Source organism: Zootoca vivipara, chromosome 6 (genome assembly GCF_963506605.1).
Source record: "Zootoca vivipara chromosome 6, rZooViv1.1, whole genome shotgun sequence".
NCBI classification, from domain to species: Eukaryota; Metazoa; Chordata; class Lepidosauria; order Squamata; family Lacertidae; genus Zootoca; species Zootoca vivipara.
In genome coordinates, this window is record NC_083281.1 from 24,986,339 (window position 1) to 25,012,857 (window position 26,519).

Here is a 26,519-nt window from a genome sequence, read left to right on the forward strand (position 1 = left end):
TAGAGAAAGGTAGGGGTTGGGGGTCGCGTGCAGAAATCTGCGACTTTTACTGTGCAAAGGTAAGAATCATGCTTGTGATCCACCCATTTTGTCTCCGGCCCCACCCTCCATTTGGCAGGCGGCCCCTGGAAGGTCACCCATGAGGGCATGCGGCCCTCATGGGTTCCTTCTTTGGCTTGTTTCTGTGAAGCCATTGGCTGATGGGGGAGTGGAGGTCCTTGCACCAAGAATAACCCCTTTTCAACACTTCCTCATTTCGCTCCAGGGCATGGAAGCTGATTTACTTCACTTTACAGATCAACACCAGCTTTTCATTCATGCACTAGCAGCAGTAATAGCTGGTCCAAGGTGTGGTCTGAGCATCCCTCAGGCACCAAAGTCTCTGCCCTAGTATCCTTGGAGAAGCAGGAAGGCATCCACCTGTTTTGTGGACAGATAAACAACCCCATGCTGAGCAGAAATGCAACATGTACATATTTGCTCAGCAAGTAGCCATAGATAGCCTCCACAAATTTTTCCAGTCCTCTTTTCAAACCATTCAAGCTGGCAGCCCTCAACTATGGTACTATCAAGGCAAGGGGAAGCCATCATGGAACCTGACAGGTGTGCAATTTTTTAAATTTTTTGTGAGTTGTCTTAAACTGTTTTGAATATTGTCTCTTAATGTTGCAACCTGCCCTAGGAACTTAAGGTGAAAAGCGGGTCATAAATGAACAAACAAACAAATGAACTACAACTCCCATCAGCCCCAGTCTGCGTGGCCAATGGCACCGGATCCTAGGAATTGCAGCCTGCTACCTCTGCAAAGCAAACACATCAGCTACCGCTCCATTAAGGGCACAGAGTCGCTCGCCGTAAAGATGGCAAATTAAATTAACTTGCCACAGCTCAAGGGTGAGGTGGAATAAAGGGACCAGGAGCGGAAATAACAACTTTTGCGGCTTGGCGGCACCCACTAGGCCTCAAATCCCTTCCAGAGTTTGGATTAAAAGCTTAACATTTACAACTTGGCTCTCCTTTCCATTGAATTCCAGTCATTGCACTTGCAAGGGTTTGCGTATGTGTGTGTGTTTTCTCCCCTTTTGTGACGTCTGCACTCCTGCCATCCCTAACCACTATCCCTTACTCTCCTCCCAGCGCTGGGAAGGAACTCCTGGAGTCTCTTGGCTCCTCTCCGTCCTTGCCCTGGGCAGTTCCCACTGCTGGTGGCTGCTTCTCCATGAGAACACATGTCACCTGGCCCATCCGGATTAATATTTATCCTGTCACCAGTCCCAATGCTGCCTCCCCGCCCCCTCCAGCTCCACAGCCCCTGCCATGAAGGGAGCAATTGTGTCCTGAACAATCGGACAAGAGAAGGAAGTTGGGCTTCCTCCATGAGCCGGGAGAAGGGGCTTGCCCGTGCCAGGAATGGTAGGATAAGGAAATAAAGAAGGGAAAAGAGAAAAGCCAAAAAGACACAGCCTTGTTCTCTCTCTGAGGTGGTAAACCTTCCTCTGAACTGGGCCTGCGTACACAGCACACCTTTAGAGCCCATTTCCCCCAGAATCCTGGTTGTGGTAATTTACCTCACGGAGCTACAGTTCCCAGCCCCTTAAAGGAACTACAGTTCCCAGGTGGGGTTGCCTTAAATGTATGCTGCCCAAGACAAGTAATCTGAAGTTTGTGTGCTAGTTAATCTGTTGAAAGATTCAGGACAGTGCAGGATGCAGAACTAGATGGGTCACTTGCCAAATCCAGCAAGCTCTTCTTACCAATTTCTTTTGTCTTACATGCTACCGGCTGGCTGGAATCTGAAGCTGCAAGCTCTCCATGCTGCAACATATTGTTGCAGGTAGCCTTGAAAAATGCACGAATGCAAGAAACTCAAAAGGCCAGCGTGCCGCTTGTTCCTCTGCCTGTGAATCTTCCAAAGGCTGAAGACCAGGCAGATCTTAGTCCTCCTTGTGGTGCAGCGCTAAAAACTGCTAGCACATTTACAAAGCTAAGCAGGGTCTCGTATAGTTTCAAATTGGATGGGAGACGATGTGTTAAGCTACATCTCTACAGTTTTATGATCAATGGGTGGACTTCTACGATCTTTGTGCTGATCCAATTCTAACATTTCAGGCTAATGGGGACTGGATACGCACCATACATTTGAAGCACATTCCCCTTCCCACAGAGAATCCTGGGAAGTGTAGTTTATCCCACAGAACTACAATTCCCAGCACTCTGGGCAAACTACAGCTCCCGGGATTCTTACCCAACCTTAGCTGCTGAATCGGATCTTATCAGATGTTTGGAAAATCCCAAGAGAGATTTTGCTCAACCGAGCCTTAATTCAACGGGCAAGATCGGATTTTTGCAAGGCACAGCTGCTAAACAAACAAACAAACAAACAAACAAACAAACATCTGTTGGATCTGGGGGAATTAATCAGTACACAATAAGATCAAAATATGAGTCAAGCGAAAGTGTGAATGAGTTCTTTATCAATAAACAACTCATCTTTCAGAGAAGCAGGTCTGTTGTGCAAGAACTCCTGACCAGCTATAATTGTGGAACCTGAATTTCCCAGAACGTGACTGGGTCCCACCCAAAAACAACAACAGGCTGGAAGTGCCCAGGGACCTCAGTGGACTGAAAAGTGTGGGGTGAACCAGCGAAGATGTATAAAACACCCCACAAGCCAATCAGGATGAATGTTCATTGTTTGCCCCACAAACAAATCAGAACATGTGCTCAGTAAAGACCAGATCTAGGTCATACCATACATTTAAAGCACTCTGATATCACTTCAGACACTCATGGCTTCCCCCAAAGGACCCTAGGAAATGTAGTTTAAGGGTGCTAAGAGTTGTTAGGGGACCCTTGTTCCCTGCCCAGAGCTACAATTCCCAGAGTAGTTTCCATCTCTTTTCCCAGGGAACTCTTCCAAAACTAGTTTTCTTTCCTTTTTGCATTACTTTTGCTTTCTTTACAGTGGAACCTTGTGTTACATACCGTCCTCCTTACTAATGCTTTGGATAATGAGGTCTGCTAACCCAGAAGTAGATGCTCCCGGTTGCGAACTTTGCCCCGGGATGCGAGTGGAAGCCACTTCGCTGGCGGCGCAGCCGCAGGAGGCACCATTAGCGAAAGCGCACCTCATGTTAAGAGCGGTTTCAGCTTAAGAATGGACCTCCGGAACGAATTAAGTTTGTAACCGGCAGTACCACTGTATCAGTGATAATAATAATAATTTGTTTGTGCCCCACCCATCTGACTGGGTTTCCCCAGCCACTCTGGGAAGCTTCCTGATTAACAGTATGGCTGACTGGCTAGAATCCTGAACATAAGCATTCCATGCTGCAGCACTTTGTTGCAGGTTCCATTCCTATGAGTCATGAGATAAACAGGGGAAGGGGATGTTGCCTAATATTCGGCCTGCGAACGTCCAAAGGCTGAGGACCAGACAGATCTTTGTGCTGGTCCTGCAAGGCAATTTTTTAATCTTCTTTCAAGACAGTTAACTGGGACTGTGTACAAAACACACCTTTAAAGCACATCCACCTGCCAAAGAATCTCAGAAACTGTAGTTTACTCCTCCCAAAGCTCCAATTCCCAGCACCCATAACAAACAAACAAACTACAGTTCCCAGGAGGGGAGGGGATGTGCTTTAAATGTATGTTGTGTAATCTGAAGTGCACGCACTAGTTGAAAAATTAGGTCTACTCTGATTTCCTTCATCCTATTAGAAGCCGGCATCCTAAGCTGTAGCATTCCACACTGCAACATTTTGTTGCAGGACCACGCTGTCCTGACTCTAGAGCATGTGCAAAAATCCCAGAGCGCCACTTCCTGCTCTGTGTGCCTAAATGTCACTGAGGCGACTCAGTGAAGTCCTTTCTGTGCACCTCTGCATCTCAAGTCGCATCCTTGTGTTGCTGTCTTCACCTTGTTATTTCGATGATTACAATAAAATCCACTGTAAAATGGAAACGTTTCGTTAAACATTATTCGGAAATGGTTATCATCAGTCGACTCACACACCCTTCATCGGAAGCTGACACGGGGAAGGTTACACAAATTACCACAATTTGATGGAGTGTGTGCAAAAAGGAAGGGGCTCCGGCAGTGATTATGGGTGTGAAACTAAATTGGTGTGTGTGTGTGTGTGTGGCACTTGATATGTTGCTGGTCCACAACCCCATCACTCCTGACCGTTTCCCATGGGGCTGATAGGAACCAGAGTCCACCATACACAGGTTCACATCTGTGATGGGTCAGATGTTCCAAATTCTCAAGCCCCCTTGTTTTTCAATTTGGAAATGCCGGTGGCTCTGCATTAGCTGCAGGTGAACCAAACATTACTCTTGCCACCTTTTATGGTCTTTGTTCCTCTCCTCGACACTCTCCTGTCCCAGGCATTGCAGAGCACTCCCCCCCCCTCATCTTGTGACGTTGCCCCAGTTTTGCCTTTTCTCTGCCTGTTCCCAAAAACGTATTTCCTACGTTCACCCTTGGGTGCCAGGGGAAGACACCTCTCAACACCTGCCCGTTGCACAGCTCCACATGCCAAAGAGTCAACATTAGTCCCTTTCCTGATTTTATCTTTCACCTCCTGCTTTGATTTCGTTCCAGCCCATTTCCACTAAAGTGCTATGAAAACGGGTTTTTTTTCCTCCTTTGCCTAAGGTAGAATTACGTTTCTTACCAGATAAGAAAGGTCAACTCTGTGAGGGTAGGGACAAGTTGCTCAGTAAATCCCAGAGCTGCGTGCCTCTGCTTGGCTCCTCTGCAGGTCCATTCACATCCCAGTTTGCAAAACAATTTTTTTAAAAAGTCTATTTACGGTACTGTATGTTGGAAAAATAAGCACCCACCTTTGTTCTGTTAATGAAAAGTGGAAAACTCCCACCCTTGCAACACATTAAAGAGAACGAGGGGGCAGGATTCCAGATTGTACCACTTCAGACTGCAGGTGTGTTTGGGTCATACTTCTGGATATTCCGGCATTCAACAACAATGAAAATAAACTCCTTGCATGCAGAAAACTAGAACACCAGGGAGAAAGCTGTGTTAAAGTCCCCCCCCCATTTTACTAATTTATTACTTTGTGGGGGGACATGGAAAAAACCCCTAAAGTGGTACAGTCCAGAATCCTACTGCCACATGTCAAACAGCTGGGAAGCTAAGGCTAAAGTGGCAATCCAGCCATGGGCCTTCCTCCCAGCTCCTGTAGCTGAGTGAAGACTTGAACTCAGGCCTCTGAGGATGCCACATGAAACTGGATTACAAACCTCCAGTCAGAAGCATGGTTTCAGAGTCAAGCAGGGCAATCAAAGCAAAGTTCCTTGCAAGAGCTGGGTTGTAAGCTATGCAAGAACTGACCTACTGGAGCAAAACCCAGAGCTGTTTGCAAGAGCTCAGCTGTTAATCAAGTTAATCAAGAACGCTGCAAGATTCAAGTTTTTTTTAAGTGGAAACTGGTGTTCCTGGCCAAATAGTCCAAGGCAGATCACTTGCTAATCTGTTATAGTAAGGTTTTAAAAACAAAGCAGAAGTAGGATTGAAATCCGCTTAATCCTGATGGGTCAGCAAATTTTGACCCACCAAGCTGAACGCAGGCTACCAGACATGTAAGGTGGCTTTTGTGAGATTGAAGAACGATCCCCTGGCTTGCCTGTCACTGCAAAAATGGGGAAGGTGTCAAGCACCAGCCGCTTCTATAGATGGTGGCCTAGCAGGTCACCAGCTGCATGGTCCTGCCTCTGAAAGACGCCAACGTGCATTTCTTTTTACCTGATGTTTAAGAACAGGCTCTGAGGGAGCCCAAATATTAAAATGCCTGAGCTGGCAGGAATCGGATTTATTTTCAGTCTCAGTACCAGCGAGTGACGAGGGCAACGGGGAGGTCACCATAGCTCACAGAAGGCAGCTCTACTCATGGTACTCCTTTTTGAATCCGAGTGCAATATTTAAATTGGAGCACATTTACTGAAACGGCATTTGCCCCGCCTCAAAAATAAAATAAAATAAAACAGCCCCCTTTCCTTTCCTCTGCAGCCCAGACAGAGTCCTTTGCCTGGCGTTTCCCTCCTTGTTTCTTCCAGCCAGCTTCTCCGACGTGTTCCCAAGCAGGGAGCGGTCACGGAGGGGACCTAGAACGGATCTGAGGTCTGTTTGCAGACGGAGGTTCAGGAAGGGCTCTTCATCTTCCAGGGGAAGCTTGCTCCAGATCTCTGTGCCCTTCGGAGACGGAGCTGCCGTCACATAGCAGGGCAAAAGCAAAGAGACCTCAAGCTGTAGCAAGGGAAAATATTTTCCCGTCCCAACGGGTGGGGAGGTAGAGGGCAGGGGGGCTGCATGCCAGGACTCCTGGGTCCAGCGCCAAGCTCCAAGGGCTTGTGCACTTGTGCAAGTCATCCTCAGACTTTGAAACAAAAGGCAGCTTTCTGTCACACGCTGTCCCAAACACAAGGAAGTGTGGGCACAAGATGCTTCCTCAGTTCTCTCCGGGTCTGTGCAAGGTTTCCCATCAAAATTGGGGGAAGAGAAGCTATAAACCCAACACAAAGAGAGCATATGCTCTGCTCCTGTTGTATCTAATCTAATCTGCAATGTGAAATCTGTCCCAGGAGAGGCACAGCATCACTTTTGGGATCTGGACAGCACTGGGCATGCAGCTCAGGACATGCAGGGTCCAAGTTTAGCATGGCAACAGCAGCTACATGTCCAGCTCTTGTTCTGATTGAGACCTAATAACAAATGTTTTTAAAAATGGGAAACCAGGCAATTTTAGAACACTCTCTCAGAAGTCTTCACATCAGCCCTATAAGGTAGGTATTCTCGCTTCATTGACTCGAAAACAAAGCAAAGCAGCCCAAGCAGGTTTTTGATCTCTGGGCAATTTGCCAGACCTCTTTGCGTTGAAGCCAGAACTTTTGGACTAATTGCCATATTTATTTTTATTTTATTTTTTTAACAAAGCTGGAATTTTCAAGGTCAACAAGCTCTTTCCCACACTCTTATAGAATCCTGTTCTGCAGAACCCCAGTCCTTCTCAGCAAGCCATTCAACAAAGAAATGGCCTTATATGAAGGCAAATTATTGGTCCATCTGGCTCAGTATTGTCCACACTGATTGGTAGGGCCCTTCCTGTATATTCTGCATACATGAGAGACTGTAGAGTTCCTCCATTGCCCCATAAACATCACAATAGGATCTGTGCTACAGAGCTGGGGGGGGGGTGGACAGGCTTCAAACTTACAGCAATGATTTTGTGGAGGAATTTTGCCAAAACCCTGAGATCAGAAGCAGATTTAGGGGAGAGCAACCAGTTTGGTCGCCCTGGATGCGCAGCCTTGGGGGTGCCACAAATACTATTGTGAAACACTTTTTGCCTTTCTGTAACCTTGAAGCTGGAGCCCATCAAGCTTTCTAACAAACCAAAATTCTATATTTGAAGTCTTAACCTTATTTAAGTGTTACATGGCTTCAGAGAAGCTGTTGTCGTGGTTCTTGACTGTTTTAGATATGTTGGAGTGCAAGAGGCAGGGGGCGCTGAATTTTGGTGTCACCTAGCACACCACTTAAATTTGAGGTCCCTAGGCCTGCCGCTGCTGAGATCCACCAACCAGAGTCTGGTATGACAGACTTACATGTAGAAATAAATATGAGCTCAGGAATTCGTTTTGAGTACCAAGGACTGAACGAAACTCGCAAAAAGCTACTCCCGGTTAATCTACCAGGAGGGTGGAGTCTTTTTGTTGCTGCTATCATTCAACAACTGGGATATAGGTCTACCTCTAAACATATACAGTACTAAGGTATCTTGCAGATTTTGCAGAACCACACAGTTGTGAATCATTACCATGAATTGCTGTCGATCCCAGCAACTTATTTTGGCTTGCCCATTGCAGCCGTCTCTTGCAATGCCATCATTTGATGTGGGAGAGGAAGAGGTGCGTGACCCATCCCACTCCCCATTGAGCTCACACTCCTTTTGGAGCTCATTTCAGCAGGTGGATTTTAAGCGGTTGCAGGGCTGATTTTCAGGGGAGGATCAGGGTTGTGGGGGATAATTCAGCACCCCTTGGCCTGTCTGTTCTTCCTTGCATGTTAAGGGTTTGGTTCTTCATTCCTTACAAGATACAACACCTGCTTTTTTATTCTCTCCCCCCCCCCCCAGCCGCAGTGATTCGCATGGTCTCCTGCCCTCAACCTGTGAGTAAGTAGATGAAATTAATATTCTCTCCACCACCACACAAATTGAGGTAAAAAAAAATAACTTTGGAAAAAGCAGGTCATGCCCCAATTTATTGTTCTCCCTAGTGCTGCTACTTCCTCCTCCTCTCTAGTCTGAACTGCTGTACTTTTAAAAAACATTTGCACGACAGGCAAAAATTTAGCAGGTCTTTCCCCGGTTACCATATCTCCAGGTAACACTGCTCCTGTTGTGTTTCTGATTGTCATACCTCTCTTACCAATGCAACCCTCTCAGGCCTGCAGGCACACAGACACACACACACACTGCAAAAAATGGCAACACTGTTTGGCATTTACAAAGGAAAGCTCAGTGATTGAATTCCTGGCACATTCTGGAAAGGAATCAAGGAAGTAGTACGGTACGGGTAGGTAATCACCCTACAAAGACCCGTCTTACACTCTGGGAATGACTGCTCCACAGGAAGTCTCCTTCATACACTTTATAGGTTTAAGAAGCACTTTATAGATGCAAGTTACAGCCCAGCCACCTGCAAACCCTTTCACTGCCTCAGCTTTGGTGATGTCACAGAATGTTTATGGACATTCTAACAACTGAGGGGAAAGGAGCAGTTATGGAATGCTGATGACTGGTGATGTCACAGAATGTTTACGGACAATTATCCAACCACTGGTGACTCAGAAGGGTCAGATAAGCAAGACTGACAATCTGTCTCAGACAATCTTCCCTTACCAAATGGATCACTTAGGCTGGCCTACAAACAAGCACACAATCAATTGCAGGCTTTAACCTCAGCACCTTTTGTGTTATGCAACCGATACAAATCTTTCACTTCAGCATGCCGTTGCCCCGCTATGCTGGGACTTGTCCATTTAGTCCTGCACCCCACCCCTGAATAAGCACATTCCCTTCCCTTTTCCATGGTCTTGATGTCCCCAACGTCCTTCCACCCTGCAGGTCTCTAATTGCAGCAAGCGCAAAATGCAATAAATCTCAAGGGAGGGGGTGGAGGAGACAAGCCAGAGCAAGGACTTTCTGTTTCCTGCTTCTCTGGGATAAGGTATGGGAGACATATTTACGGGATGGGAGATCAGCAGAGCTTGGCATGCTTAGCAATGATCTGCACCATACAATCAAAGCACATTCAATGCTCGTTTAAAACACATAGCTTCCCCCAAGAATCATGGGAACTGTGGTTTGTTGTGGGTACTGGGCATTGGAGCTATATGGGGGGGGACTACAGTCCCCCAAATTCCTTGGGGGGAAGTTGTGTGCTTTAAGTTGTATTGAATGTGCTTTGAATTGTTGCTGACACCTGTCTGTCTCAAGAGAGAATGGAGTGCACTCCAGGGGTGAAGTCAAACCTTTGGCGGATCACAGCACCTGCTGTGGCTGCAGAGACCGGTAACTTGTAACTGCTGCCTCCTGCGTTGTTTTTGCTGCGTTAGGGGATTTGAACCCTGGTCTCCCAGGCCGTAGTCCGACCCTCTAACCACTACACCACACTGGCTCTTGATGATTTTTGTGTGCCTGCTGTAGCACTTATAATAATTTTTAATTGCGTTTTGATTGGTCCCTTCCTTTCTTATATTGCATTCCAGTTCGAATTCTAGTTCGAATTCATTGCATTCCAGTTCGAATTCTGCAAAATTTTGCAGAATTCAAAGGGTAAATGTTCCTCTTCACAGCCTTGCCCTGGACCACCAAAATGAAGTTCGTGGACCACCAGTAACCCACAGACCACGGTTTGGGAAGCCCTGCCCTATAGTGCACGAAAGGGGGTGGGATTAAGACTGGGAGAGCATGGCCAGTCTAGGCCCATCTAAACAGGTTGTGCAAAGAGGAACTCTGAAAAGACAGATGCAAAACGACAGAAACCCAAACCCCACTTGTTCCCTGTTTTCCCCCCATGGCGCCAGACAGTCAGCAGCATTTGTGCGAAGTGCTTCGGAAAGTCTCCAGTTGAAGAACCTTTGGTTCTGAAACATGCTGAGCTATGATAAAGTTTTAATTGTAGGTGCTTTCGAGATCCTTTTCGTATTCTTTTCTGTTTCTGTGCCTCCCATTTGTTTTGGCTTTGAGAGTTGAGCAGAGGATGCCCTCTAAATGCCAGTCTCTGGGAATCGCAGGTGGGGAAGGTGCTCATGGCTTGTGGGTTTTTGTGGGTTTTTGTGGGATGCTGGACTAGGTGGGTTTTTGTGGGATGCTGGACTAGGTGGGCCATTGGCCTGATCCCATAGGGTTATTCCTGTATTCTTATTTGAAACTCAGCCTCCCAGCTGCTCTGCAGGAGCAGCTCAGTACATCTAAGCTTTAATGCAGGGATGGGGCACCTGTAACCCCCCCACAAGTCCCATCATCCCTGACCACTGTCTGCGCTGCCTGGGGAGTGGAGTGAGAGTGGGAGCTTATCAACAGCTGGAAGGCCATAGGTAGAGTAGCAGAACATGCTTGGCATGCAGAAGGGCCATGAAATCTCCAGGCAGGGCAGGGGAGGTTCCCTGTCTCAAATCCTGAAGAGGTGTAGAGAATACTGACTAGCTGCAATGTAGCTTCCCACGCACCTTAAGAGGAGATTAGCTTCTATGTTTGGCTGCTGGTTTTGTAGGAAGGCCCGCAGCAGGTTGACTTCACCCCCCGCCCCCCCAGGCACACTCCATTGTCTTTTGAGAAAGATGGATGCCAACCATGGGTGCAGCCAGGATTTTTGTGAAGGAGGCAGGCTTTTGTTTTGGGGTGGGGAGAACCTCAGATTTGTACTGATTTTTATTGGTTGGGGGGGGGACAACTGTCCCCCCCCCCCGGCTACACCCATGATGCCAACAGCAACATTAATCCGGCGTTTGGCAACCTTAATACCCCCAGCTGTCTTGGACAACATCTCTCATCCCCAAATCAGCTGGCAGACACAATGTTGGAATATTCCAATAAAAAGCATTGTTAATATCCTGCAAAGACACACCGCATCGTTTTCTTCCAGTTTCACGCTTTCTTATTTCAGAAGTCTTATTTTCCAGCATGAACAAAACTTCCTAAACTACATAAACTGAGCGCTTAAAGTCAGTGGCCTATTATCACCAGCCATCACTGTCTGGCTGCCTTTGGCTTCCTGAAGTAGACAAGCAGATGATGTAGACTTTTCATTTGCATTACAAATGTGGGGGAATACAAACACCAACTTAAGCCTCACTTATGAAGAAAGCTTACAGCCCTTTTGTTATCAAGGGGAAAAAATCTACAGTCAAGAGCTGCCTCCAGGGCAAGGGAAGAGTTTGATGAAGTCAGAGCCAAGATGACTCAGACCAGAGAGCTGTGCTACGCAGTGTGATGAGGACGGTTTGCAAGCTCCACACCTAGATCCACCAGCACAACTTACCCAAGGAGAAACTCTGTTCTCTTGGTTGTGGTGTAGCCAGTCTGAGCCAGCGTGACATAGTGATTAGAGTGTCGGATCTAGGACCTGAGAGACCAGGGTTCAAATCCCCACTCAGCCAGGAATCCCACTGGGTGACCTTGGGGCCAGTCACTGCCTCTCAGCCTAACCTACCTCACAGGGTTGTTGCGGGGAGGGGGACAAGTATCAACACCAACTTGAGCTCCTTGGAGAAAAGGTGGAATATAAACATAAAATTTAAAATTTATTTTTGTTTGTAACTCTAAGTTGCTCAAGTTCCACACGGTTCTCTTGCTCCCCATTCCATCCTCACAACAACTCTGTAAGGTAGGTTAGCCTGAGAGGCTGGGACTGGCCCAAGGTCATCTGGTGGGCATCGCTGGGATAGCTCAGCCAGCTCTTGATCTCAGGGTCATGGGTTCGAGACCCAAATGGGGTGAAAGATTCCTGCATTGCAGGGGGTTGAACTAGATGTCCCTCATGATCCCTTCCAACCCTACAATTCTATTATTTTAACCCTGGTCTCCCAGGTCCTAGTTCAACACTCTAACCACTACACCACGCTGGCTCTCCCTTCCACTACATCTCCCTGTTTAAAGCACCATCACTGTTTTGTCTTCTGTTGGCGCTGTGGGGTCGTGCTGTGGGTTAAACCACAGAGCCTAGGGCTTGCCAATCAGAAGGTTGGCGGTTCAAATCCCTGCAATGGGGTGAGCTCCCGTTGTTTGGTCCCTGCTCCTGCCAACCTAGTTACAACCTAGCAGTTCGAAAGCACGTCAAAGTGCAAGTAGATAAATAGGTACCGCTCCAGTGGGAAGGTAAACGGCGTTTCCGTGCGCTGCTCTGGTTAGCCAGAAGCTGCTTAGTCATGCTGGCCACATGACCCGGAAGCTCCCTCGGCCAGTAAAGCGAGATGAGCGCCGCAACCCCAGAATCATCTGCTACTGGACCTAATGGTCAGGGGTACCTTTACCTTTATGATGTAGAGGTGTCTTTTTAAAAAATAAAATGTTACTGCAGACACACATGGACTTGTCTGTGGACACAAACAGTGGATTTTTTCCTCCTCCAACACAGAGGTACACAAATCAGTGATTATGGAGGCAAGGGCGTACCCACCATGCGGCAAGTTAGGGCAGCTGCCCTACTCTAGAAGCAGGGCTGGTGGGCAGAGGCGGAGCACAGCCCGGCGGAGCGCGAGTTCGCCATTCCCGCCGCACCGCGCCGCACCCTCCCTCCAGCTCCCCGTCGCGCCCTCTGGCAAGGCCAAGCGCGGCGGGGAACCAGAGAGCGCGGCGCGGCGGGCGGGAACGCTGAACTCGCACTCCGCTGGGCTGGGCTCCGCCTCCGCCCACCAGCCCTGCTTCTAGGGAGGGGCACAGCCCGGCGGAGCGCGAGTTCGCCGTTCCCGCCCACTTTGTGGCCCCTCCCCTTCCGTGCCTTGGCCCCTCCCCTTGCCCCCCCCCTAGTTTTGATCCTGGGTACGCCCATGTATGGAGGGTCTTCTTTTCCCATGGGTGTTTTTTCTTTTTGCTTCCCTAATCAGGGAGATCTGGGGTGGGGAACCTCCAGTTCACCTCCTCCTATGAAGTCAAAGGTGGCACTCCAAGCTTATCAATCCAGCCCTCAGGATTCTGCCCTCTGGATACCCCACCTCCCCAAGCCATTGTCCTCGCTGGACCTGTTCTGTGCTCTTTCACTTGGCTGGAATGCATCCTTGAACTGGGACAATGCTTCTTGCTCGTCAGAGTGTAGAGATGTGTTTTGAGTGCTCAGAAACCTCTGTTTTTTCCGCGGCTGTAACACACAGCCTGCTGTAACAAAGGTTAAGAAACACCCATAGAACCCCATCCCCAAAATAGCCATGGTTTGGAGGACACAGAAGTGTCCTCACATATCGAGTGTATAGCATCAGATATCACAGGCCACAAACGGGAACCCAATCGTGCTTTTGAGGCAGGAAAATCCAAGTGCAATCCCTTCCCAGCTGAGACACACAAATTAAACAGGAGAAGGAAGGAAGCTGCTGGGATGTTCTTTTGCATGAGTTGCATTGGAATGAGGGGCTGTTCATTCCAGGACCAATCCAGAAGTGATGCAGGAAATCCCTAAACAGGAGAGATCTCTCTCTCTCTCTCTCTCTCTCTCTCTCTCTCTCTCTCTCTCTCTCTCTCTCTCTCTCTCTCTCGCAAATGTTAAGAAAAGCTGCAGGACTTGTGAGGGGGAAGACTGAGAGATGGGCGATTTCACTATTTTTCTGGTTAAATTCTGCACCAATCTTCTATTTGCCTAGGGTTGCCAGACTCAATAGAGGACAGGACTTCTGTGCCTTTAATTGCCCTGCTCTCTTTTGAGTCTAGAAACCTTAAAGAGAAACCAGCAGACCCTTTGCTTGGAAATTAAACAAAGGGTCTGCTGGTTTCTCTTTAAGGTTTCCAGACTCAAAAGAGAGCAGGGCAATTAAAGGCACAGAAGTCATGTCCTCTATTGAGTCTGGCGACCCTATATTTGCCCCATGGGAGGAAGCACAGTGATACTAGCAAAACAGCTGGGCTAAATAGCTGCTGGAAGGTTGATTTAACTGGGAAAGTGGCATGGAGTGAAAGGGTTAAGCACGTACACACACACACACACACACACTCCTGATTAATACCTTTGGCTGTTATTAGCAATTTTTAAAAAAGCAAGACGCTGTTAATAAATTCCCCACATCATCTCTACTTTGCCCCTCAGTTCTCATTCACTTCAACGGGGCTCCTGCAAAAGGACTACTAAGAAATCAAGGTGTTTAAAAAACAACAACCCCTTCTCTGTGGATGATGCCCTGCAGATTGGGTCCACCTGCTTTCCTCTCCTTCAACCTTTCACAGAGCTGCAAATCCACCACCAGAGGCCGCTGCCTCACCTTCCCTCGTGGGACGGCCACATCCGAGGCAGAATCCAGGCAGGCACCTACTTTGGGAAGGTCTTAAGGGAGGGGATAGAGAACCCGGGGACCCTCCAGGACTAGGTGTTATTGGACCACAACATACATCACACAAACCCCAGCCAGCACTGCCAGTTGTCTGAGATGATGGGAGCTGGAGTTCAGTGGGACAGATGTGTGCAGGATTCTTGCATGGCAGGGGGTTGGACTAGATGACCCTTGGGGACACCTTCCAACTCTACAACTCTGTGATTCTAACATCTGGAAGGCATCAGGTTCCCCAACCCTGAAACACAGCAAGAGCAGATCATCAGGAGCCTTGGGGGTGTTTCACAACAGCAGTGATATTCACCCACAGTCCTCAATATTTAGCAACTTGTGGTCCAAAATGCCAATATCTCTGACACCGACCTACTGACTTTTAATTATATGGATATATAATGGACATGCCTCCACCACCACTTTCAATGAAGCAATTCTTGAAGCCACCGTGTGTGCTGGTGGCAATGAGTCCCGCAGGTTAATTTAATAGGAAAATTTTCATCTGTATGTTAATTAACTCCCGCTTTTATCACCAGGAGTGGGGGGTTGGGGCAGGGCACTCTTGAGGAGCAGGCAGAGTCAGGATTAAAAGCCATGCATGTTTATTGTTCTGAGGCTATTGTGGTTGTGTTGCAATGTGATATTGCACTGGGGAATGGAAAAAGAAAATCTTTGGTTTAGGAAACGGCAAATTGCCTCCATTTCCTTTTGATACCTATTTTGAGGGTTTGGTGCAGATGCAAAGGGGTATGGGCAAGGAAACGTCACGTTTTCAATCTTGCCCTTCTCCCAAGGAACTCACAGTGTGGTCAATCCCTTCGCTGGCTACCTAAGACCAAAGTCACTCAGTGAACTTTATTGCAGAGTTGGGTTTTTAAAAAGACTCTTCCCACCCAGCCCACCCAAGACCAAGCAGTCAGTGCACCACAACGGCTCTCCAATTATACCGTGTTTCCCCTTTTTTAAGACACCGTCTTATAACTTTTTTTCCTCAAAAAAACACAAGGTGTCTTATTTTCAGGGGATGTCTTAATTTTTATTAGGTTTTTATTACAGTCCGGTACCTTACTGGCTCGGGGTGCTGCCATCCATCCCATCGCTAACATGGGAGCCGAGGGGCACGAAATTGAGGCGGGAGAGCGGGGGGGGGAGAGATGAGAGAGACGCGAAGCAGGTCGTCTGAAAGATGCCTGTGTACGCCCTGTCCCGTGAGGGGGAAACGAGACCCGTGTCCACACCTTGTCCACACCACCGAAACACGCATTCATAAGGGGCGGCAGCTCGAGGAGCTAAACTTCCTTTCCCGCTTGAGCGCGCACGGAGGCGGGCGAGGGTGCGCACAGGGACCCCCTTCGGGATTCCTCTGCGCCCTTAAACTCAGGAGGTCGAGTAGCCAGCCAGCCAGCCCCCACGCGCGCTACATCTCTGAGGAAACACGCTTTTTTTACACTGATACACAGAATCAGGAGGAGGCGCCGGCGGTGGCACCCTGACTCCAGAGGGAACGGGGCGAGTTCGTCGTGGCCCACCCGACGAGCACCCCCGTGGGTTTTTTGGGCAAGGCGGCGGCGGTGCCTGAGGCACAGCTAGCAGCGCCGTAGCCGCACTCCCTGAGGCACTCCCGCCTCCCCACCCCGGGCCGTTTCCATTAGCGGGCGGAGCAAGGTGGGGGTTCCCTCGCTTGCTCCTCGCCGCCCTTCTCCCTCCAGGCATTGGCGAGGCCGCCTGTCAATCAGCCGCCAACTCGCCCGCGGAAGGGGCCAGCAGTGCTCCCTCCGCCGTCCATCGCGCGGGCCTTGGCCCAGGCAGCCCACGACGTTCTGGTGGCACAGAAGGGGCCAGCAGCACTCCCGCCACCATCTGTCGCCCCGGTGGCGCGGAAGGGCCTGCAGGCCTCCCGCCGCCGCTCTGCCTCGGGCCATGCTTCCCACGACGCTCCAGCGGCGCGGAATGGGCCAGCAGCGCTCCCGTCGCCCCGGCGGCGCGGAAGGGCCCGCGGAACTCCCACCGCCGCTCAGCTTTGGGCCATGCAGCCCACTGCGCTCCGGCAGCACGGAAGGGGCTAGCAGGCCTCCTGACACCAAGGGGTTTCCCCATCCAGGCGCTCCGCCGGAGTGGAAAAAAGTCCTGGGAAGAGCGGGGGGGGAGTCCTCCTAGCGCGGCTTGCCTGGCGATGCGCTCAATTCATGCACCCCACTCCCACCTGGTCTCAAGCCTCTCTGAGGCTCTAAAGGAAAGCAACAAGGTATGCCTTATTTTCGGGGTATGTCTTAAATTTCGCAAATACTTAAAACTCCTGCCATGGCTTACTTTATGACTACGTCTTAAAAAAGGGGAAACACGGTAGGTTGTACATGTCAACGGAGGGACTTGTGGTTGATGAGAGTGCTGCCAGCTTTTGAATTCCACAGAATTCTTCATCTGGTGGAAAAGCAGCAGCAGCAGCAGGCTCTTAGGCGTCTCATCAGGGATGGAGAGTTCCCACCCTCCCTGACCATCAGCCATGCTTGACTGGAGTCCCATAGCATCTGTTGGGACACCACAGGCACCATCCGTGATGTATAGAGAGAGCAAAGACCATGAATCTCCCCCAGCTGACTCGATTTTAAGAGACGGTTTCTTCCTAACCCCAAACTGCACTCCTTCTGTATCTTCTCTGCATGAGGCAAAACTTTTTAAAGTCCCCCAAATGGAAACGGATCTGGGGCAAACACCTGCTATTAAAACACAGGAGGCCTTTGCTAACCCTGGAGCCTTTCAGATGTTTTGGGCCACAATCCCCATCCGTCCAAAACATCCGGACAGAGAACATTTGGTTGGTGAGGGCTGTTAAGAGTAGAGCGTAAAGGTGACATACCTGACAGCGTCCAAACCAAGCCAGTTCGGTGTGCAAAATCATCAGGAAGATGCCGAGCAGAGCTATGCCCAGCGCCCAGCCAGCCAGCTTCTTCTCTTCCCCCAGCAAAACTTTCCTGCCTCGGAGCCGCCGCAGGTTGTCTCCGGGCTCTCCAGGGATGGGCAGCACCGTGGTCTCCGCCGGGTCTTCCTTGATCTGCATCTCTTGCGCGCAGCCGGGGACGGTCGAGCGCTTGGCCGCCGGGGTTGGGAGGCAGGGGCTGAAGACCCCCTGGGCAGCCCCCCATCCCTGCCTCTTGAGCAGCCAGCAGGCAGCCAGGGCGAAAGAGGGGGGCGGTAGGGGTATTATGGGGCGGTGGCACCTGCTGGCGCTCCGGGGTGGCCGGGAAGGAAGAGGGTGGAAGAAATAAAAAAGAAAACAAAGCACGAGCGACGCGTGGGGAAAGCGAGAACGAGATGGAAGGCGAGCTGGAAGGTCCGGAGAAGAAAGAGAAAGTGAAGAGCGTGAGTTTAAAAAAAAATGGAAGGAAGGAGGCCAGAAGGAGAAAGAGCGCGCGGCGAAGTTCTCCAAGCGCGCGGAGCCGGAGGCAGCGATCCGGGCAAGGAAGAGGGTGGAGAGTGGAGGCAGCCCCAGAGAGCGCCGGAGGAACTGGGCAAGTCGCCGGCGGGCCGGTCTCTGGTGCTTCGTCACGGGGCAGGGCAGGGCGGGGGCTCCCCGGGGAGGGAACAACGGCGGAGGGGAGGCGGGAGGGAGGGAACCCGAGCGCCGAAGCAACGCAAGGAAGGCGCGCCGAAGGGCTGTAGCGCAGCTCAGAAGGTGCCGCCTTCAGTGCCCCCCCCCCCGGGCCCAGGCATCGCCCAGCGGGTCTGTGGGTGTCCCCTGCCTCATGCGAACTTGGAGAGCCGCTGCCGATCCGTGTGGGCCACGCTGAGCTAGGTGGAGCAACGGCTTGACTCGGTAGAAGGCAGCTTTTTGGGCTCCTGCAGGATGGGGAGGTGTGGCTCGCTGGGGCTCAAGCACGTGGAAACTTGGTAAAGGTTTGTGATCTCTCTCTCTCTCCTCCTCCTTCACTTACTCAGCCGTAAGAGGAACCGCTGGCGCATGAGAAGCGCAATTCTGACCTCGAAACTGTCCCAACACTAACGAATAAGCGGGTGGCTGCCGCGGGGAAGGATGAAAGAGCTCTGCCCATGCTCAGAGGCACGCTGTTCCTGAGGAAGGCAAGCTTTAGGTGCTTGAGAGCTGAAGTGCTGCCCTTATCGGGGCAAGTTTCCCGTCGTTGTCTTTTATGCCGACGCGGTACTCTGAAGCTCAAAATCTCTACCACACGCCACCAGCAGCACCCTAAGAAGTTCTGTCCAGGATGCAAGGCTTAGTCAAGCCTCTGGAGGCACGCAGCAACAAGAGAGGAGAGAGTACCTCTGAGATCCTGCAGAGCGTATTCTTCCTACTCATGACCAAGTTGTCAGACAAGCAGAATTCAGACAACTGTTTTATAAACCACCAATAGGCACTGATTACCAATAAAAACATGTTTCAGTCTTGGATCATACAAGGCTGCAATCCTATAGGCAATTTATCTCAAGTCCCAATGAGCTCAATGGTGTGACTGTATGAGGCCACCCCACCCCCACCTTCACAGCTTGTTTTGGCACCTTGACTCAGCCCCTGTTCCCTTCGGTTCACTTTGGGAGGGTCTCACCTCAGATCTCATATCCAAACCAATATTTGGGAAACCATTGCCTTCCCATTGAGCGATGTGATAGCCACATTTAAACTTTACATTTTTATTTTTATTTATTAAATAAAAGAATCAAAATTAAACTGGCCATAACTTTCTGGGTTTTTCCCCCACACAGGTGCATGAAAGCTGGAGATATAGTAGGTCCACAAAAGGGGATGAACCCTGTAAATGTTCAGGCAGGTGGATCCTGTTGTTTGTGTGCTAGCCTCCTTCAAAGTTCCAAAGTATATTTAAGGAATGAATTATATACTGTACTCGCCAACTAGGCATCAGTGAGGGGATTCTTACCCTAGCCTAGGTAGGTAGGAACTAAGCAGCAATGGAGAAATTATAATTAGGTCCTAGACACTGGCAGCAATTATTGTATTACTGTATAATAGCCTAGCTAGATACAGGCCAAGGAGTACTTTAACAGCCTGGGTCGGGATTAGGCAACTGCACTACTGAGGCACAGTAGTTCAAGTAACCTCAGCCAAGTACACCAGGGTCCTCGGACAGAGGGCATTTTCAGATGAATGGAATCTGCTTTGCAGATGAAAAACCCTTTCACCTTAAGCACTGCCAGCCAAGGCACAGGTCTCCCACCCAGGCACCGGATGTGTGATGCCACCGAGCTTCCTTAACGACAAACCCTATAGTTTTGGATCCCCTCCAATGAAGCTGTGCCAGTTCATCATTTGGACACACGGACACAGTGGGTGCTATTGCAGAGATGGGCACATAGCCACCCCCAGGTGGACAGCAGCTCTCAGAGAGCTGGCTGCCACTGCCACCCAGGTGTGCAGCCTGGGGAAAGGGGCGAGGCACCCAAATCAGGGATTTCAAAGTTAACGTAGAGCACAGAACGAGAGAGCTCCAGAAGCAAGAAGTTGGGTGCCTCCATGGTTTCCGCATTTTCAGCTCAGAGGTGTTCTTGCTGGCTGTTTTCGGGTAGGAAGGAGAAGCACAGGCCTTTCTGAATAGTCAGGTAAAGGAACTGCACTGCTGAAGAAGCATAGCTACCCAGAGGCAGAGGAGCCCCCACTTTCTGAATCCATATGTGTCATTGTTCTGGGTGTGGCTGTGCATGGGGCAGGGGAGAATCCATAAAGCAATAAAGAGTCACTTCATTGGTCTGTGACCTTCATAAACCATTCATTCATTCATTCATTCATTCATTCATTCATTCATACAGAGACATAATAGGCAATCAGGAGGCTGCAAATAGCCATGCAGTTAGAAGCCGTTGACAGGCCCATTCCAGCTTAAGGGCCACTTTCCTAGAAAGTTAGAGCATGGTGCTGATAATGCCAAGGTTTCAAGTTCAATCCCCGTATGGGACAGCTGCATATTCCTGCATTACAGGGGGTTGGATGACCCCCCCGGGTCCCTTCCAGCTCTACAATTCTAGGATTCTCTGATTCCCTTCTGGACCACCTTTGAGAGGGGGAAGGGGCAAAAAGTGAGCAGAGCAATAGATGTCAATTTTACCTTTTTATGGTAGGCATGTTTCTGCACATGCACACCAACACGCCCTCTATCCTCCATCCAGGGAAGCAAAAGGCATTATCAGAGTTCGAAGATACCCTCCAACCAAGCAAAAACACCTCCAAGAGGGTGCAAAACAAAGTCAATGAAGGGTGTGGTTGACAGCATCAAGGGCCGGCTAGAGAGAGTCCTTCCTGTGCCTTTTACAACACTCAGAAATTCAAAGGTTGAAGCCTTCTCCATTGTTATTCCATGCTGGGGATAAAAACCCTGCACCTGTTGAATTGTGAGTTCATGCCTGCTTGGCAATCCTGCAGAGCAGATGGACTTCTTGTTCTCCCCCCCCCCCCTTGGTCCTCTTTGAAGGCAGGGGATCAGCCCAAGCCTGGGATCTTTTGGAAGGCCAACAAGTTCTTTCTTTCTTGGGGCTGGTTCCCTCCCAGATTTAGGTGGGTCCAGTTATTTTATTTTGCTCGACGTTTTAATATGTTTTGTTAGAATTCTCCAAGTCTCCTGAAGAAAGTTAAGCAGGGAAGGAAGGAGGCTGTGGAGCAGAGCTGGCCCGAATCATTTTGAAACCGACAATCCATCTCTCATCCATGCTGCTGGGCCCACACTTTAAAAAGTCGTCCCTTCACTACTCAGACTCAGATTCCTGTCTTCATTGATCTCCACTCCATCACCTGAAGCTTCATCCTGCTGCAGGGGCAGTCTGACGTGGAGAGAATTGCTGCCTTGTTTTGTTTCTCTCATAAGGGCTTGAACAATGGTGGGATGGCCGAAATTCAACAGGCGAAGCTTCCCTAAGCACTGTTTCTAGCAGCCAGGAAAGCTCCACCTGTTTAACTTCCCAGTGTGGGCACCTTCTCCAAAGATCAGCAGCCCTATCGGAAATCCTGGCTCAGGGTCACAAAAAGAATGTGTGTAAGAGAGATCAGGGGAATTTCCTCCATGGGCACATGAAATTCAGGGCCAAACAGGGCTCGGGCATAGGTCACATCCACACCGTACTTTTAAAGCACAAGAATCCTGGGAATTATAGTTGGCTGCTCACAGAGCTATAATTCCCAGCACTCTTAAACTACAGTTTCCAGGTTTCTTTGGGGAACCTTATGCGCTTTAAGTAGTATAGTGTGGAATTTGACCATAGAGGCTATTTGCAATGGAAGGAAACCCCCAAGTTTTTGCAATAGGAGGAAACCCCCAGGTTTTGAGTTTAAGGGGCTTTCCTGCACCCATGAATTCCTTTCTGCTTTTTTCCTGCTTCATTGTGAGATTCTGCAGCCATCAGTTTTTGAGTTTTCTTGTTATCTTGTACTGCAGGGATGGGAAACTTGCAATCCTCCAGATATTAACAGATTCCATTTATCTGCAGCCCCAGTCAACATGGCCAGAGGTCAAGGATGATGGGAGTTGTAGTTCAAAAACAGGTGAAGGGTCACAGGCTCCCTATCCTTGTAGTATAGAGTTAGGCCTATGTCCCCACTGGGGAAGGATGTGTAGATCCAGAATTGGCCTCCACAGTCACTTACAGACTCACGGTTAAGACTGTGTTAATGGAAGACAATATTTCTCGGCTATGAGTGATCGCCAAAAAAGAAGAAAGAAGAGTTAGGCCGCTGGTTCTAGCCGAGTACTATTTGTTATGGTCAGTAGGTGCTCCCCAAAGATCACAGTGGAGCAGGGATTTGAACCCAGTCCTAGTTCAACATTTTAACCCCTGACTATACTGACAGGGACGCGGGTGGCGCTGTGGGTTAAACCATAGAGCCTAGGGCTTGCCGATCAGAAGGTCAGCAGTTCAAATCCCTGCAATGGGGTGAGCTCCCGTTGCTCGGTCCCAGCTCCTGCCAACCTAGCAGTTCGAAAGCACGTCAAAGTGAAAGTAGATAAATAGGTACCACTACAGTGGGAAGGTAAACGGCGTTTCCGTGCGCTGCTCTGGTTCGCCAGAAGCGGCTTTGTGATGCTGGCCACGTGACCTGGAAGCTGTACGCCGGCTCCCTCAGTCAATAATGCCAGATGAGCGCCGCAACCCCAGAGTTGTCTGCGACTGGACCTAATGGTCAGGGGTACCTTTACCTTTACCTTATACTGACAATATTTCAGGATTGTTCAAAGGGTTACCATGATTTGTCTTTTCTGGTTTTGTAGTTATTTATTAGCTTATGCAGTCCCACACAGCCTAAGGCAGAGCTATCCAATCTGAGTGTCGTGACACTTTAGTGTGTCGGCTGCAGTGTGTAGGTGAGTCATGCAAATGTTCCCTGCGCTCCTCCCAGGGCTGGAAAAGGGGTTAGTTTTACCTCCGGTTTGCTAGTAAAACTGAAGTATTGTGTCACGAAACGATGCATGTGTAAGAAGTGTGTCACCAACATGAAAAGTTTGGAAAGCTCTGCCCGACGGTGATTACAATCATACAGGACATCCAGTAGCGAAAATGTACATTTGGGTGAATTTAGAAAATAGGGTTGTAAATTCAGAGCTGAAAAATGCAACAGAGTGGAGGCCGTGGCAGGATTTAAGCTGTGTCCAAGCTTCACAGGGATATAGCCCCAGCACATATTCACAATATGAGTACTGTACTCGGCTCTAGAACATGGAATTCAGCTAACTTCTCATAGGTGTTATTTCTAAATCAAACACAGCCAGAGCACACAGTGTAGTGGTAGCACTCGACACCTCTGAACATGTGCAGAGTGCAATTCGCTGACCGCTCTGAGCGAACACAGGCCTTATCCTCAGACATGCAACTAAAATTGCAGCATTTCCCTCCCTTTCCTTTCTTTAGTTGTGTGAGGGAGGGAGGGAGGTAATCTGCTTCAGTCATGGTGAGTCAGATAACGTTGGGTGGATTTCCTAGTCTGGACTGCAAAGCCACAAACTGCAGCAGTGGTGTGTGTATGAGAAAGGGCTATTTTGCAGGGGCTAATTCGGGTTGGCAGCACTGGAGCTTTCAAGAAGTGAGAGGCAGAAGTGCTTCTTCCTGCTAGGGTTGCCAGACTCAATAGAGGACAGGACTTCTGTGCCTTTAATTGTCCTGCTCTCTTTTGAGTCTGGAAACCTTAAAGAGAAACCAGCAGGCCCTTTGTTTAATTTCCAAGCAAAGGGTTTGCTGGTTTCTCTTTAAGGTTTCCAGACTCAAAAGAGAACAGGGCAATTAAAGGCACAGAAGTCCTGTCCTCTATTGAGTCTGGCAACCCTACTTCCTGCTGGGCCTTCCACTTCCTGGATCCTGTCCTTGAAGCCAGGAGGGGAGCTAAAGTTGGCATTTCCTCATTGGGTTAGAAATTCCTCAACTCCTGTGGAATAGCAGGTACTCTGATGTGCCTGTTGGCATAGGGGAGACGGACCTATGCAATTCTGCCAATGCCATTCTGGGCTGCATCAATGGGAGTATAGCATCTAGATCTAGGGAAGTAATAGTACCACTGTATTATGCTCTGGTCAGACCTCACCTGGAGTACTGTGTCCAGTTCTGGGCACCACAGTTCAAGAAGGATACTGACAAACTGGAACGTGTCCAGAGGAGGGCAACCAAAATGGTCAAAGGCCTGGAAATGATGCCTTATGAGGAACGGCTTAGGGAGCTGGGTATGTTTAGCCTGGAGAAGAGAAGGTTAAGGGGTGATATGATAGCCATGTTCAAATATATAAAAGGATGTCATATGGAGGAGGGAGAAATATTGTTTTCTGCTGCTCCAGAGAAGCGGACACGGAGCAATGGATTCAAACTACAAGAAAGAAGATTCCACCTAAACATTAGGAAGAACTTCCTGACAGTAAGAGCTGTTTGGCAGTGGAATTTGCTACCAAGGAGTGTGGTGGAGTCTCCTTCTTTGGAGGTCTTTAAGCAGAGGCTTGACAGGCATATGTCAAGAATGCTTTGTTGGTGTTTCCTGCTTGGCAGGGGGTTGGACTGGATGATCCTTGTGGTCTCTTCCAACTTTATGATTCTATGATTCTATGACCTTGAGGGCAGCTCTTGAGGGCAAATGCTCATTCACAGAGCTAAATATGAGCCAAGATGGCCTGAAGATCTACCTACCTTCAATAGCAGCATAGAAGCTCAGCAATTGCCCTTTAGTACAGCTGTGGGGAGATGAACAGAATTGCACCTGTGAACATTCCCTCTTCCCAACACAATTGCTCATAGGAAAGGGAGCCTCATCTTCCTTCACCTCTGGGATCCTGGGAAGGAATTATCGTAACAGAATCATTCTTCAGTGCTGGGCTCAACCCTGAAAGATATTTTTTTAAAAAAATTAATAATAATCCAAGGAAACGCAGTGCTTCTGGGCATGTGAAAGGTGTGTGACTAAGCACAACCGATTACCTTGCAAACAGAGGCACAGAATTACAGGCCAGGGCTTCCAGATTGAAGTGTGACTTCCAGGGAGATATATACAGTACTGTATATGTTTTTCTTTTGGAGTCTCTAGACCAGGCATCCCCAAACTTCGGCCCTCCAGATGTTTTGGACTACAATTCCCATCATCCCTGACCACTGGTCCTCTTAGCTAGGGATCATGGGAGTTGTAGGCCAAAACATCTGGAGGGCCGCAGTTTGGGGATGCCTGCTCTAGACAGACGAAGAAGCAAACTCCAAGTGATCTGAGAGGAGCTGGAGGAATGGGTGTGAGTGGGGTTACATTTGCTAGCCTGAAGAAACGGCCTTGCCACAACCACATGGCAAAGTGTGAGTCAGTTGTGTTGGCTGTAAGTTTAGCCTTGAGCTGTTTATTAATAATCGTTCATACAAGACCGGGGAAGTGCTTTGCCAGACTTGTTAATCATCCTTGTGATGACAGCTGTCTGAAGTGAATCATTATCATTATTATTCCCATTTTACAGAAAAGAAACTGAGGTGCCAGACAAGAGTGACCACAGTGTGTTGGAAGCCAGTGATCTCCCAGGGAGAACCCAGCTTCCCTCCAGAGCTCTCCTAACATGAAATCCTATTGTGGATTAGCTATTACATAACTATGTTTCATACATACTGTCATATTCAGGCAGTATGGGCATGATATCAAGGCAGGTAGAGCTATGCACAGCACGTTGGGATAGGGAAAAAAATGCAAAAATAAATAATCTCCTCTCTGCACCCTCAACAAACTACAGCTCCCAGAATTCTTGGAGGAAGCCACAGCTGTTTTTAAAGCGTGCTTAAAATAGTGCTTAAAATGTATCGAGTGAGTGTAGCCAAAACGTATCAAAGGAAGAATCAGAAGGGAAGAAGGCAACTTATCAGCCTGAAGTCTGTGGTTCAGCCAGGGTTCAGATGTGTTATATATCACCTGGGCAATGGGGTGCTAGCAAAAGGGGGTTACAGTTGTACCTTGGTTCTTGAATGGAATCCATTCCAGAAGTCCATTTGACTTCCGAAAATGTTCGGAGACCAATGCACGGCTTCCGATTGGCTGCAGTAGCTTCCTGCACTCAATCGGAAGCCTAGGAAGCCGCGCTGGATGTTCGGCTTCCAAAAAAAAGTTCGCAAACTGGAATACTCACTTCTGGGTTTGCGGCGTTCGGGAACCAAAATGTTTGACTCGAAAAGCGTTTGAAAACCAAGGTACAACTGTATTTGGAGGGTGTTATGTACTAAGCTTGGTTCCTAGAACAATAGGCAAGTAGGATAGTAGAATGCAACAACTGATTTTCTTCCAGGAGAAGACCAATCAGGCTCCAGGAGGGAAGCAGAATCAGCCAATCAGACGGGACTCATTGTGTAAATAATGTATATAAAAGCCTGAGGTTTGGGGGGGGGCATTTCATTCACTGTTTTACAAGCTGCAATAAAGAGCATGAAGTCACTACAGGATTCTGAGTATATTTCAGAGAGTCTATCTCAAGTGCCAACCGACCTCTTTTCCAGCTGCATACCAGCAATGCCTCCC

General features: G+C 49.0%; 1 protein-coding gene across 1 annotated transcript in view; it reads right to left on the minus strand.

Moving 5' to 3' along the window:
* The window catches only part of KCNN4 (potassium calcium-activated channel subfamily N member 4), a 43,798-nt gene extending 25,730 nt beyond the window's left edge, over window positions 1–18,068 (minus strand). Inside the window, exon 1 of the mRNA XM_035119482.2 lies at window positions 17,412–18,068. Within this exon, the coding sequence (XP_034975373.2) occupies window positions 17,412–17,612 (201 nt within the window). The 5' untranslated portion in view covers window positions 17,613–18,068. The remainder of the gene's footprint in view (window positions 1–17,411) is intronic.
* Between the last annotated feature and the right edge of the window lie 8,451 nt (window positions 18,069–26,519).